This window comes from Xiphophorus maculatus, chromosome 10 (genome assembly GCF_002775205.1).
Source record: "Xiphophorus maculatus strain JP 163 A chromosome 10, X_maculatus-5.0-male, whole genome shotgun sequence".
NCBI lineage: Eukaryota > Metazoa > Chordata > Actinopteri > Cyprinodontiformes > Poeciliidae > Xiphophorus > Xiphophorus maculatus.
The window spans coordinates 12,770,041-12,784,639 of NC_036452.1; the positions used below are offsets into that span (position 1 = coordinate 12,770,041).

At 36.7% G+C, this 14,599-nt stretch overlaps 1 protein-coding gene across 1 annotated transcript in view; it reads right to left on the reverse strand.

Moving 5' to 3' along the window:
- Window positions 1–14,599, reverse strand: part of kif19 (kinesin family member 19) — a 37,986-nt gene that overhangs the window by 8,554 nt on the left and 14,833 nt on the right. The window contains exons 3-7 of the mRNA XM_014474105.2: window positions 6,256–6,366; window positions 6,056–6,143; window positions 5,167–5,303; window positions 537–662; window positions 261–455 (exon numbers count right to left, since the gene is read on the reverse strand). Coding sequence (XP_014329591.1) covers window positions 261–455; window positions 537–662; window positions 5,167–5,303; window positions 6,056–6,143; window positions 6,256–6,366 — 657 coding nt within the window. The remainder of the gene's footprint in view (window positions 1–260; window positions 456–536; window positions 663–5,166; window positions 5,304–6,055; window positions 6,144–6,255; window positions 6,367–14,599) is intronic.

Genomic DNA, 14,599 nt, shown 5'->3' on the forward strand with positions numbered 1-14,599 from the left:
CTGTAAATTGAGAAACTTTGAGGGCTATGAGTACTTTTGCAAGGCACTGTAGTCTCTCTCATAAAATGATTATCATCTTGAAAAGTGAAATTGCAAAATAAGTCAACAGGGGAAGCTACAGTTTAGATGTAGAAGAGTGTACTACGAGGCGCTATGTTCAATAACATGCAAAGAGTAGAAGGACCTTGAATTTTGAACTTGATAACTTAATGTTATCAAAAGATGTCTAAATGCAAGCACAAAGCGCCAAATCTATCCACCTGAGCAGCTCTTTCTGAGCCGGCGAGGTCAATCATGAAAAGCCGAGCAAAGCGGACCTCCTGCAACACGTCACGACAACGGCTCTGCTGCTTGACGGCAACCTGCAGCACAGCGTGGGAGCGAGACGATGTCTGATTAGCGGCTGTTGGCTCCTGCGTGCGCTGCTTGTTGCCCTTCATTAGCAACTCCATGATCTGAGGACACACAAGTGAGGCAGTCAGGAGTGTTCATAGCTTTTTAACCGTGTGATGAAACCACACTGGGTATCCTCTCACCTCCTGGGCATTGATGGTCGACACTTCTGTGATGCCTGCAACCTGAATCACACCCTTAGAGTCTTCTCTTAGATCCAAGAAACCTGAAGACGGGTTCAGCAGGTCTCTGATCATCTCATTGTAGATCTGTAAATATATAGATTGAAATGTAAAACATTCTTCAGACAGGATTAATCAGTTGGAAGAATGTGTCTTCAAGCACATGTAATAAGAATACAATATGCATTTTTTTCTGCAATTCAATTAAATAACAAAACTCACATTAATTACTGGTACACACAAGATGGTATATTTCAAACACTTACTCTACTACTGTTATTTTTCAAGCATATGGTGTAGCTGGTTAATACTACTACTGTATACAGTATAGTAATTTAAAAAGATTGATAGATAATCTCAAAAATAAAAAAAAATCATCTCTGCGGGGAATGAATCCATAACACATTCAAAGAAGTGATCACATTCTGGATATTAATCTAGCAGGAGATTTACTCCACATCAATCAAATTGCTTACACATTGAGCACTTATTATATAATCAAATATTTCAATAAACAGGGCCAAACTCAATAGGAAGCTGTGCAAGCATTTCTACAAACTAGTAGAACAGAATTAAAATGATTTCTTTAATATAAATGTTTAAAATATAATCCAAATTGATTTAAGGTTTTAATATCATTAAACAGTTCCTTAGTGTCTCTCTTGAGATTAAAGGCATAGTTTGAATGACATAAAATTAGATATTTATAATTAAGTTCGAAAAGAGTTTGGGAAAAGAAAAACAGAGAAGAGAAGTTTTCAAGTAACATTGGACATCTAAAGATGTGAACCAGAACATCCAGAGTGAGAACAAAAAGTATCCTTGTTTTGTGACTCATTAATTTAGTTAGACAGAAAATATAAAAAAAACTCCATCTCCTGGATGGAGCTATTTTTCCATTCAAGGCTTCAGATAAGAAAAAAGACAACCAATAAACCAGAGCAACTAACATCATCACTGAAAAGTACATGGTACAAGTTGAAACAAGATGTGCCAAACACAATTTTTGGAAATGTTTGTCATTAGCTAAAAGTCTTAAGCATAAAAATTGAAAGGAATTAGTGATTTAATTATTTTTTCTCTATTTAATGTATCAATATCATGTCAGGGATTTTTTTTTCTTCTCAGACTGGAGTTACTGACAAAAATCAACAGTTCAAAGATATCCAAGATCCGGGTATGACATTGTTATCACACCAGTGTAAGAACATTTTGGACAATGATAAAATAATTGAAACCTTTCAAAACACATTCAGTTGAAAGCAGAAACAAGATCCTGAAAAGTGACCACAGGGTGACAGTCTGAAATTTTAGGACACACTTACTGCCAAACTCACTTTTAGCCAAACATATACTAGAGCAGTAGGCTGTCATTCAAACTGACATCTTAACATTGGCTATGTTATTTTTTACTTCCCCAGCTCTTACTTCAGATGGAGTGTAAAAGAGCTTGGGGTACAACGTGATGCTACCAGCTCTGAAAGGTGTGCTCAATAACACAGCAATTGTGTTCTGAAATAAATGAGGAAGAACTGTAGGATGTATTGGTGTGTTCCTGTGCATGTGCTGCAGTGATTTCACACGTGACAGAAAGAGAGATGCAAACAAGAGAAGCAACAGATGTGCACTTTGCTCAATTCGTCCATAAAATGTCATTTAACCTCTTCACTATGAGGCGGCGGCAGTAACAGATTGCTCCCTGGAAACAGCAAACACACACGTCACACATGCAGTCATTTGAGGATTCAAAGTTGCAAAATGAATGCAGGTCAGAAAGCTTGTTCTATATGCAGTTTCTGACATTTTGATGGAAAAGAATTTCACTCCCACCCACTCAAAGAGAAACTAAAAAGCTACCCTGCAATAAATTTGTCCCTCAGTGTTCATAATGACAGCGTCTGGCAGTGAAAACAAAAGCCGTAATTTTGATGCCAAATGCAAAAACCCCTCCAATAGGCTGAAATTGTGCGAGACAAGTGCTTATTTGTGCCACTTTGATTTTCAGTTGAATGCTGACTGCTCTTAGTGTCCAGGATTTTGTCATTAAGTTACTTGTGCTACTCCAATTTATTCTTGACAGCCAGAGAATGGAGCAAATTCTGTTGATACTCTACAGTAAACATGGCTTCGTTATAAATCTAGTTAATATTCTATACCTGCTTCTTCAGACAGAATCAAACAGACCTCCAGACTCTGTACAAATGGACTGAAGTGATCGAGGACAAGTAGATGATGGAGAAACAGATAAAAACGCTTCAGACAACTGAAATCTCTCAGGCAGGTCAAAAGCCTGTATAGCAAGTGGCCAGAATCTTTCACAAGCCTTGAAAATGACATTCACTTGTGTTCAGTCAACATCTGTTATGAAGCTCTTGGGCATATTGGGTTGGATAAGCATTTAATCAAGATGAATTTTGTACAGACCAAACAATAAATTTATTGTAACCTTCACTGAAAAAATGCAGGGTTAAAATATATGGAGCCCTGTTGGCGCTAAGGTAATGTTATTATATAAATGTAAAGTTTTGTTGGGGACAAGATCAACATTAATCATGGTAATTATTTTTCATGACAAAAAGTCAAAGTTTGACAACAGGACAAACTCAGGTTTTTGATCATGTTTAGTTCCTTAAAATTTAAAAGAATAAAACTTTCATCCAATACATGGGAATAACCAGGATGCATTTTAATCATACCAGAACTATTACATTAAATATAACTACGAGAAATGAGGATTTTCTACATACCTGAATTAATTTTAATGTCAAGTTTGGAAATCAAATTAAAACTTCAATACATAGCCTGAGATAAACTGATGACACACTTCACTCTTACCTAATTGTCAAGTTATGTAGCCTTTAGGATCCCTTAGGATGTGGAACTGAACGTGCTGCTCCACATTAACCTTGCTTACTCAGTTGGACAGTGTTTTTGGTTCGGTAAGTGTAGGATGTTGAATTAAACATTTCTTCTTGAAAACAATTGCATGCTGATTCAATTCTCAGAAGGACAGACAATGCAGTGCTTTTGCCACATCTAGATCTAGCGGTTTGTATTTTTTCTTTTTATCCTTTTCACAGAGAATGCAGGTGTTACCATAATAAATGGGAAGAATATCACCGTCTGGAGCCCGGATATTCATTCAAGTTCTGAGGCTTGCACATAGATATTCTCAACATTGGAAAAATGCTGAATTTAGCAACAACAACAAAAAATTATTTAAAGGGAGCCTATTGAAGATATTTGGATTTTTCTTAATGTTTTAAATATTTGTATCATTTGGGCAAGTCAGTTTTTATGCATTTCTCAAAACTTCATCTACGGTAGATTCATTGAGAGACTTCTTTGTATTTCTTGGAAATCCGTATGTGTACTAATCCTATAAACTGCTATTTGGAGCTGCACTTAAGGGACTAGTATATAACTAATATTTTTTGGCATTGCTTAACAAATAAAAATCATTTAGGAAAAGTTTTGGGAAATGTTCAGAACACCAAAAAAGCTCTTCATTTGACACAAGAGAGAAAAAAGCAAAAGAAAAAGAAGTGCAAGAGACTCTTGCATTTGAAAGGGTCTTTTTATCTTCTTCAGTGCTTGTGCCTGAAAATAAGAGACCACTCACAGAATTGTAAAGTTATACCTCTATGACACAACTGAACCAGCTTCATTGTATCTGGTGCTGTTAAGGGAACTAAATGGACAAGTTGAGCTGTTCCTGCTTGTCTGTAATGAGGTATGAAGCTGAGTCCAGCAGGCACACAGAAAAATGAGCATAATCAGTCCCCAGCTAATTACCCACAGACAAACCAAGGCAAAAAGGGGAGAAAAAACTGTTCAAAGGCATAAGATGACAGAAACAGCAGTTCAGAAAAAGCAACACAAAGAGCGAAACACTTAGTGTTCAAAGTTGAGCATCAAGGACATTGTTTTGATCATATTTAAGCCTGTAATGATAGCCCAACATTTACAGTTTTTCATAGCATTTATATTATGTGGGTTAGTCCTGTCAAATTCCAGGACTAAATCCAAAAGAGAATGTGTGATACAATTTGAAAAATTACCATTATGCTTTCTGTCCTGTTTGACTAACCTTGAGCTAATTTTCAAAGAAGAAAGGACAAAGATTTTAGTTTGTAAATGTGAACAGGTAAAAGGCACATATCCCCTTAAAAATGCAGCTGTAATTTCAGGCACATCTACTTAGCTCTCAGGGGTTCTGAACAAATGGATGTGACACTTCTCAGATTTTTATGTACAAGTGATTTTGAAAGCTATGTATTATTCTCTTCTTACTTCCCAAATATGTAGTACTTTATGTTACTACACATAAATAAAAATCCTAAAACAAATATATGTAAGTTGATTGTTGTAAAAAAAAAAGATTAAAGGCCTAGATGTTACAAAACAACCAACTACCAGTATTCAAAGTAAAAAAATTAATGCTTTTTTGAACAAATCATTAAATTTGTGTGTATAGTGATTTGACTAGCGCTGTAGGATGAATAAAATGGTGTGACACCTTCAATAAATGAGTCTGCTATCCTAAAATGGGAGTAATGTATCTGAACTTCCTTGTAGATAAAGGACTTACCTCTAGATAGGACATTGACACGCTGTACAGCATGTCATCACTAGTCTCCTCAATGGCACGAAACAAGTCATTCAGTGTGCGAACATAGATTCCTGGCTCTTTGTCAGTGCCTAACATGGTGTATGTCTTCCCACAACCTGGAACAAAGCATGACAATTTATTTGTTGAGTGCTAAGTGCAGTTCTTACCAACACGGACAAAGCATGAGTCTTTTTTGTTCTTGTGAAGAACAAAAAAGGGATTTAAGCTCAAACAATTATTGATTATTTTTCTCCACAATATGTATATTAAAGGGTAATATGCAAATTGTGTGCTCCACGGAGCACAAAGAAATTAATGTTGCTTTGAAAATATCAAATCATTTTTTCCAGCATGGGAAGATTTGTAAATCTATTATAAAGTTTAATGCTTAAAGGGGAGTATTATGTATTTTTCTAGGCACACAATGCCATTTTACAGCACAATTAAGTAACTATGTTAGCTTCAGCCGTATCTGATGCCTTGAAATTGGCCCGGGTCTCTTTAAGATGTTAAAGTTTTTTAACTTTAAGTTGAGTCGCAAGTTCACTGTTGAACATTGACTTATTTTCACTAAAATGTTGCTGTTTGAATATCTTCCCTAGCTCAACTAGTCTTTGCCAGCCTAAAAAGTCTTTGTAAGCCTTTTACTTCCACTACAGGCAAAGCATGACTCATTTTCTCATTATACATTTGCTGAATAAAAAAAAGATCTCAAAAAGGTTTCACTTTATCTTCCAGCAAGGGTGCTGACTAATTCAGGCTGATCGCATAGTGAGGGTCAGCATAATAATACATGCACTTCGAGAATAACGGCCTGGATGTCTGGCTAGGTCTTGTAGAACACACATAGACAGAGTTAAACACAAACCTGTGGGTCCATAGGCAAACACCGTGGCATTGTAGCCTGATATGAGGCCTTCAATGAGCCCTTTGGTTGTAGCTCGGTAAACCTCGTCCTGCAAATGAGGAGGAAAGCAAAATAGGAAAAAAAAACATTAAAATGTTGCTCATTTATTTTAGCTTTCCTCAGCTTATGATTCAGCTTATGAACTCTCTTCTCTAAATAACCTGACTAGCCGAGAAGTCGAATGCCACGTCAAACATGTAAGTCTTCTCCCTGGAGCGGTTGGCACGCAGGATGTCGTCTGGATCTTCCATAGGGTCCATCAGAACCACCATCTAATAATAATGAGGAATGAAAAAGACTCAGTGAATATGGTGTCAAAGCCCACTTTGACATCTGGGTGCCTATTTATCCTTGATGGTGTGTGTCTTTGTCAGTCACACTGTAATGCTGTGGTAATGAGCAAGTTGGATCTTAATTTACTAAACTGATCATTGAAAATTATGTCACAAGAATTGTCATGGATGGATGACTAAAACATTTAGGTAATAGGATGCATACTTATGTCTGCAACAACAACCATTTTCATACCATATTACATTTTCTCTATTCAGTTAGAACACATTCCAGATTGAATAGGAATGCTGAAAAGATATCAGTGTAAACATTAAACTTCAAAAGCACATCTTTGTGCTTTTGAAGTTTAGAGGCGCGTGATAGAGCTAGTCATTTTCAAAGATGGATGTTTCTTCCAGATGTTTAGTAAGTTTCTAGTGAATCGCTTTGTTTGCGGTGTAAGTATGAAAACTGCAATGAGACATGGTACTTAATACAGTCATCAGCAACAGTTGTTTTAATGGTTCGTAGCACATTTGCTTGGAAGATTGCAAATGTGTTTAGTTCCTCCAAAAATAAAAAAGGGTGCATTAAATTTTCAGTAAATTGAGTCACTGTTTGTATTTTTTTTCTTTCATTGCAATAGAGGTACTCCACAGTCTCTAAGTAAACCCCCTGGAGTACAGACATCACAAATTAGTCTTTCACTAATCAAAAGTTCTCTTTCTGATCACGCTGAAAGGATGTTGAATAAAAATGAAAGAACAAATAGAAAGAGAGGGCTTAAGAACCAGGACAAATTGTTATGTCCACAGTTTCGCATTATTAAAAAGGTTTTGAAACCACAGAAAATGTCACATATAACCGTATTTTACAGAAAGAACAGAGAAATCTTCCATCCATCCATCCATCTTCTAACACCATTGTCCCTAGTGGGGTAAGGAGGGGTGCTGGTGCCTATCTCCAGCTAACATTCTGGGCAAGATGAGCAGAAATCTTATGAAACAAATAAATTGCATATAGGCATTCCTATTTTTCTGATCAAATAACGAAGTTATACACATTATGACCTATGGCCTTTCAAAAACAAAAGAAAACTGAATGTCAAACAAAAATAAAAAAGCATCCTTGTGTCAGGCACAGCCTTGACAGCACTGGCACACAGCATGTACGTTATTATGAAGAAACTGAAATGTCAAGTTGTTCTGATTGTGCTGCTTGACAGAGCCTTTGTCTAATGCATAATCTTTTGTTTTATCGCCTCTGAAAACTGTGCATCAGAGAAGAACACTACATATCCAACAAATAAATAAATAAAAAGTGGTGATCAATATCTGTCAGAGTAGGTGCAAGTGAGATGGAAATATTAGAGTTAATGGAAGACACTCCCCATCATGTGGCATATGATAGACAACAAGGGCAATAAAAATAAGGAAGCCTTTTATCCTCACATTAGATGCTGCAGAACGATGGGGCAGCTGGGACTTCACCTAGTGTGATTAGCTGGTCAGCTTTGTTCAGCAGCAGACCCTGAGAGTCCTCGGAGCCCTCTAACACTGAAGCACACGGCCTGTTTGATGACGCCCTAACCATCGAGCAGCTCACTTTGAAGCCTCTCAATTGAAATTCAAGAGCAGAGATTTCACTTCTGATAAACTGACAACAATGCATAAAGGCGGAGGCCAAGAAAAACTCGCACAGGCTGTAATCAGTAAAAAGGTGAACGGGAGAGGAGGATGTAGCACTTGAGAAAAAGAGAAAGAGAAAATGAGGAGGGACTGAAAAGACAAAGCAACAACGATTTCAACACTGAAGAAGCAAAAGAGAGAAGCGTGCAGCACTAAGTGGTGTTCTCACTATGGTCTTCTACCTGTTCCTTATACTTGAAGCTGCAGAGATGAATTAGTTCTAATTTAATTTCACAACAAAAGTTATGAGAGCAAAGAGACATTTGTTTTAAAATACAAGATCATAAGCTTTTTGGTCTCAGCAAAAACCAATATGCTTCACAAACAACAGTATGCCTTTGATAATACTGCTGAAATTAGAGATCAGATAAAAATTAGAGATTAAACATTGAAATAGACTAATCAGTGCAACTTTTCAGTACTCAACTAACCCCTCCTGTTCTCTGCTAAGAGTCTTGATTTTATGGTCTCACAATCACAATGAACCACAAATGTGTTCAAATCTCAATGAATGAAAATGAAAGCTTCCTTTTTCCTTGACGCCCATACAATAGGAATATTTTTTAGTGGCTGAAAAGCTAGAGCTTATGGAGAGGGGTTAGAACATTGTAAAAGGGTAAAGAAAGAACAGTGTCTTGAAAATGAGGGTTAGTCATAATCAATATGATTATTTCCATTTCCATCAAAAGTATCAAATTCAATATTTGCTGAAATTGTGCAGCTCCACTTCTCAATTTTAGCATATTTTGTATAAGATATCAGTATCCCTGAGTTTCCTTAAGGAAGCTGATGAGCATGCAACAGCATTCTTACATAACTGCAAGTGATGCAGGTATCAAATGTCCACACACACTTTTGTCTATGTGGATGCTCCGGGGAAAAATCATGTGCTACTCAGGGTGTTGATAACACCTCTATTCCCATCTGTCACTTGTGTTTCTTGAGTTACATTGCCTCCACAGATCCCTCCGTGAACATGCACATGTAACAGCTGGTGTATAGGAAGACATAAGATCTCTAATTTTCTTAAGTCCCTTGATAAAACTCTAAGGGGCTGGCTCTGATCACATTGCTTGGATGTCTGGGAATGTGCCCTGGGGATTTAAGGCCAGGAATGAACTGACCTCACAGAAGTTTTCAACACATGCAGATGCCCTTTAAAGTACTCTGTGTTCAGTATTAAGAAGCTTCTGAGAAATAAAGTCAAGGGTGAAGTACAGATCACCCTTGATCTATGCTAATTCCTGGTGTTTGGAATTAGCATAGAGTTAAGTCATGTAAAGGACAAGGTAAGCTGTGATGATAAATTTCCTACATGTTATTTGCTCATGCAGCTAAATGAAAACACGTGCTATTGGACATGGAGTAAAAATGAAGCATGTCTTCTTTAGCAAGCAAATCTGAACAGGCACATTGGCATAATCATGACTCAGTGGATGACAGGAGAACGTCACTTTATTCAGAGCGCAATGATCTAAAAATTAAGTCACTTCAAGCAGTTAGGTGAAAAGATGACTTGATACCCCAAAGACATGGTGTTACAGATTAAAAATCCTGTCCATCTTCAAACTAAAAATGAATATTGAATGCAATATTTTGACAGTGTTGGTGTCCATTTTTTATTTTTTTTCCTTTGCTATAGTCAGTGCTTGTGAGATGCAAACTGGTGGTAAGCAAATGCTATAACCAGTATGAAACTTGGGAGTAGTTTTGTAGAAGAAACTCTTTTTTGGAACTAAATAATGACTTAAAAAGAGCTAAACATGACTGTGTGAAAATGTTGGCTGATTAGCAACTACTACTTAACTACCCAAAAGAGGCCGATTTAATTACTTTCTAAGCTGCTCTGGTGTCTTCATGAGGAAACAACCTTCAAGCAACTGAGCAACTTTATTTGGCAACTTTGAATCTTTCAAAGTTGTAATTTTGAGAAAACATATTTTTTCTCAAATGTTATTGCTGCCTGTTTTACTTAATAAATTAAGTAGACAACCATTAATTTGAACAAACACTAATTTGATAATTAAACTCATCCAGGCAGAAAACATGGATGAAGTCCACTGCTGTTCCTATTCTTTCAGGAGCAGTCACTTGTTAGCTGGTTCAGGTTTCAGATCATATTCTCTCAAAGATCAGCAAGATCAAAGCTTTATGAGATAGATATTAGCAAGAGTTGTTTTTTTTTTTTGCTGCAAACCAGTTTTCAGTTTTTGTTAATTGCTGGCAATCTTCTTTTTGTTGATTTTTTTTTGATTGGTTGAACAGGTCAAGTACCGAAAATATTTGATACTTGACCAAATATTTTCCCACCCTATAACACGTAAAACAATATAAACTGTGATGCATATTTTGGGGGAATTGTATAATAATTCAATCGATGCATCTATGCATCAATCAAATCCTTCAAGTCTATTTTCTGTGGGATTCAAAAATTACTGCCTCAGACTAATACTGCCACTCTCTGCCCAAAGAAACTGTCTTTTTTTTTTTTACAGAAAAAGACAAAACAGGTGAATCTATAGTCCAGATCAGAGACCCCAAAGCAATAAGAAGTGCAACAATGTAAAAACAGAAGGGACTTCTTGACTCAAAGCCCCAGTGCACATCATGCCTTTCATTTAGATGCAAGTCATGACCCCACTGAACTCTACCCCTGAAGCAAACAAAACAAAGTGGTCACTACATGTATTTGCACATGGTGGCTTTAAATAAAAGCCACTCCTAAAATATTCATATACTTTCAAGAAGCCAAAGTCAAACAACAGCTTGCTTATGCACTGACATGAAACCAATTAGTGTGATGGAGTTTTCAAAACACCATAAAGACGCATTGGGGTGCGACGATGCACCACAGCCACGCCTTTCCTGGCTGATCAACAGCACCTGCTGGCCCGCTCATTAAAGCAGCAGGGATCACTTGGTTGGCCATCTTGCTGATTATAGCACCGCTCTCACCCACCACAGATCCATAATTCAAAGCCTGGATGTGGTGCGGTTTCACAAGTCACCGAGCCCTGGGTGCTTTTTTCTGACTCCCTCCAGTGTTATGTGCCAAACAGAAAATGTTGCAAAGATAGGCAACAAAAGTCAGAAGATATATGGATGATTGTAAAGGTAGAGGTTCATTACATGTAAACAAAGGCTTGAGTCACTAATAACTTGGTGGTTAGCTGCTGTCACTGGTGCTGCAATGAACAAAACAAGAGACTAAATTGTTTGCCTGTATTTTAGATGTGCATTTGTACTTCCTTGAGATTAACCATGAAACTGGCTGGTGACTGAAAGCTCGACTTGGCCAAGCTGAAGCTCAAAAATCTAATCTTTTTCAGATTTTTCTGATTAAATGATATTATCAGTAGAAGATAATATCATTTATCTTTAATAGTGATATGACATTTTATGGTGTATTATTTATTTGTGCTGAAATAGTTTTTGTCCAATTCCATTCGGAAAAAGTTCCTTTCTCCAGTACAGGCTGCGCTTTCTTTCCTTGACTTGGATTGTCTCTGGTAGATTTATTTTTTACTGGGCCAATCAGTAAACAGAAGGAGAAGTTGTAAATGATGAAGTCGATTTTCTGCGCTGCTTTAGAGTTGTAGTCTGCTTGTATTTTTAGCAATGGCAGCAATGGAAGTGAACAAATATGTTCAGTCCAATATGGCCATGTTTCCAAACATTGGATTACCATTAACACTTGCTTCATTCATTTCGGCACTTCTCTCTTTGCAGTGGAGAATGGTTCTTTACAGCGAAGACAACTTCCACTAAGCTTCTTACCGTCAAACTGGAATATTACATGGGCAAACATTTGCAATTGGGTAAAATTTAAAACCTCAACACAGTCCACTCCTTCAGGAAGCAATTGTTTCTCAACAGTCCTGACCATCTGTATGGAGCAAAGCGTAGTACAAGGGGCAGGTTTTTATCAGGCTAGTGTCTAACCAAGACCACAATAGTGTGTTTGAAACAAAAAGTGACTTGTGTCTTAAATAGCACCTGGTACAAAACATTCCATTAACCCACAAGAGTGGCCGGTGAAAGTTCAATTCCGGTCCCTTCAGTCAACACACCATAACTTCTGGGCTATCAAGTCAAACTAACAACAGCACTTTTTAGCATAGATGTTCTTACCGCAAGAAGAAGTCTGAAAGGAACTAAGTATAAACCAGAAAAGCAAAACAGCAAACTTGGTCTATTCTGAAACATGCGAGATTTGGAAATGTTGAAAGCATTTACCCATGTCTGTCCTACTGGGCAGACATGGGTATTTTACAGCATGACCATTTAACGTTAAATGGCAGCACTAGTTTTAACAAATGCAGGATGTTTTAAACAAAACCCGGTCTGTATCAGAGCGATAGAGCCAATCTATCAGCGTACATGCACTGCTGTCAGGTTTTATTGTTTACATTTGTGCCGTGTCTTTATGGCTCTTTCTTTGACTGCCCATAATAAAACTGAAAGGGTTGAACATGAATGCGTCACAAAGATTAAAAGCTGTGTTTTGTCCATGTGTCACATCTTAATTCAGAGGTTCATCTCTGAATTCTTTGTTATTGTGTTCTTTGCAAGTACTTACCCTGCAAGTACAGTTAAAGGCCTGTTCTTACCAAGAACACAATGACACAGTATGGATGTTCTCCAATTGGAGCAGAGTGCATTTATAATGGATAATAAAAGAAGAAAATATAGTATTTTCACAGATAATAAATATTCATAAATAATAATAATTAATAATAATAAACTGTCAATATTAGGTAGAACATTTCTAAAAATAATGGGCAAAAGTTTTTATCATTGATTATAAAAAGTTTAAAGTAATTAATGGTGATTTGCCATCTCCTATTACTTTTTCAGATTTTTGTTACCAGTGAAGCAAGACTGTCCACCAAAAATAAAAACCTTTGCTCTCTTTATTAGAATATTTGCTTATAAAATATTTATTGTCTCAACTGAAAAAATAATAGCAGATGACAATCAGCTTTTGATTCATGCAGTTATTTGATTCCTTCTATTGTGCCTTAGATTTGCAGTGGATCTATAAGCAAGATAAATTGAAAGAACTATTTTGTGTGTATGTTTTTCCAACCTGGTCATAGTTGTTGTTTCACAACTGCATGACTAATTTAAAATAAGTACTAAACACTGATTTCTTATATTATTATGATAAAAACTCATATGAGATACCTGCAGCATGACCTGAGTCAAAATGTTTTAAGTAAAAATGTTTTCATTATAATGGCATAACAAAACAAAAACAAACAAACAGGATATGGATGTAGTCACTGTCTAATCAAAAGCAGATATTACCATAATTTAAAAAAAAATAAAGAAAGAACGATAAGGAGACAGACAGCTGAAGAAGATAAATGCAGGACATGAGGTTGAGGTTGAAGAGGATCACTGAGAGATTAGAATTGGAACAGTACTTGCCGCCCACCAAGCACCAAATAATCCATGTATTATTTTAATCCAACTGAATATTTAGAATAAAAAAAATCTCAGTAATTTGGATGCAGTGATGCATAGCAAAAAGTAAAATTCACTCCCTACCTCACCTATAACTTTTGTTGCATTATGCACCACTTGGAGACACTCAGTGCCAAATGAACCGGAAGGAAAAAATAGGTTTCGGATTGCATCATCAGAGACACTTAGGTAAGTCTTGAGGCAGCCTGGACTATTACTCTGTACAGCTGATTTCCTGTGTCAGTGGACAATAAAACTAGGTTTTCTATTAATTTAAATGTAATAAAGGTCGCACAAAAAATAATTGTCACCTGTCATTCTGTCAAAAATTTTGGTTTATTACTTTGGGATTACTTTTTTATTCATTCTTACCAGGGTCCCCAGTTAATGCGTTTGTCACTGGCTTGCATTTCATTCACAGAAGATTTGCAACCGTGCTTTTACTGTTGTGTCAAGAACAAACAGTAAAGATCACCAAAAAACCAAACAATCAGGCCCTGGCAGTAACCTGGCAAGGCAACCTTTTAAACTACCCTTTCAGAAATGCAACTAAAGCTTTGGAAACTCACACTGGACACAAATGCACTTGGTTATCTGATAGAAATGCTCAAGCCCTGCCCTCTGTGCCCTGACAATGCCACTGAATATCTTGTTTCAGAGACTTGCCAAGATTGGAGGTGTCTGTTGGACCGAAGCATACCTGATACAGTATGCCTGATTGTAAAGTCTTGTTCTTTAGCTGAAGTGACGTAGGATGTCTGGCTGTCGCGATTGAATGGCAAACTGGTGCTGTCAGACCAGGATTGTTGTAATTCCAACTCTTGACACTTGATAACAAATGTAGAGGGAGTTTTAAACTTTTGTGTAATGCAACAGAAGAACTCTACAGACAAATAATCAGAGGAACGTGTTCTGTTCCTTTTCTTCCTTCCTTCTTTGATCAGTATGCATTTGCATTATTATGTGAAACAAAAACGATTGATTAAAAACAATAGCACATAACCTATATTAAGCATTACTTGTAATGCCACATAATCAGTTTCTTCTTGTTTTCTTCTTTTTTTGTGAATACAAA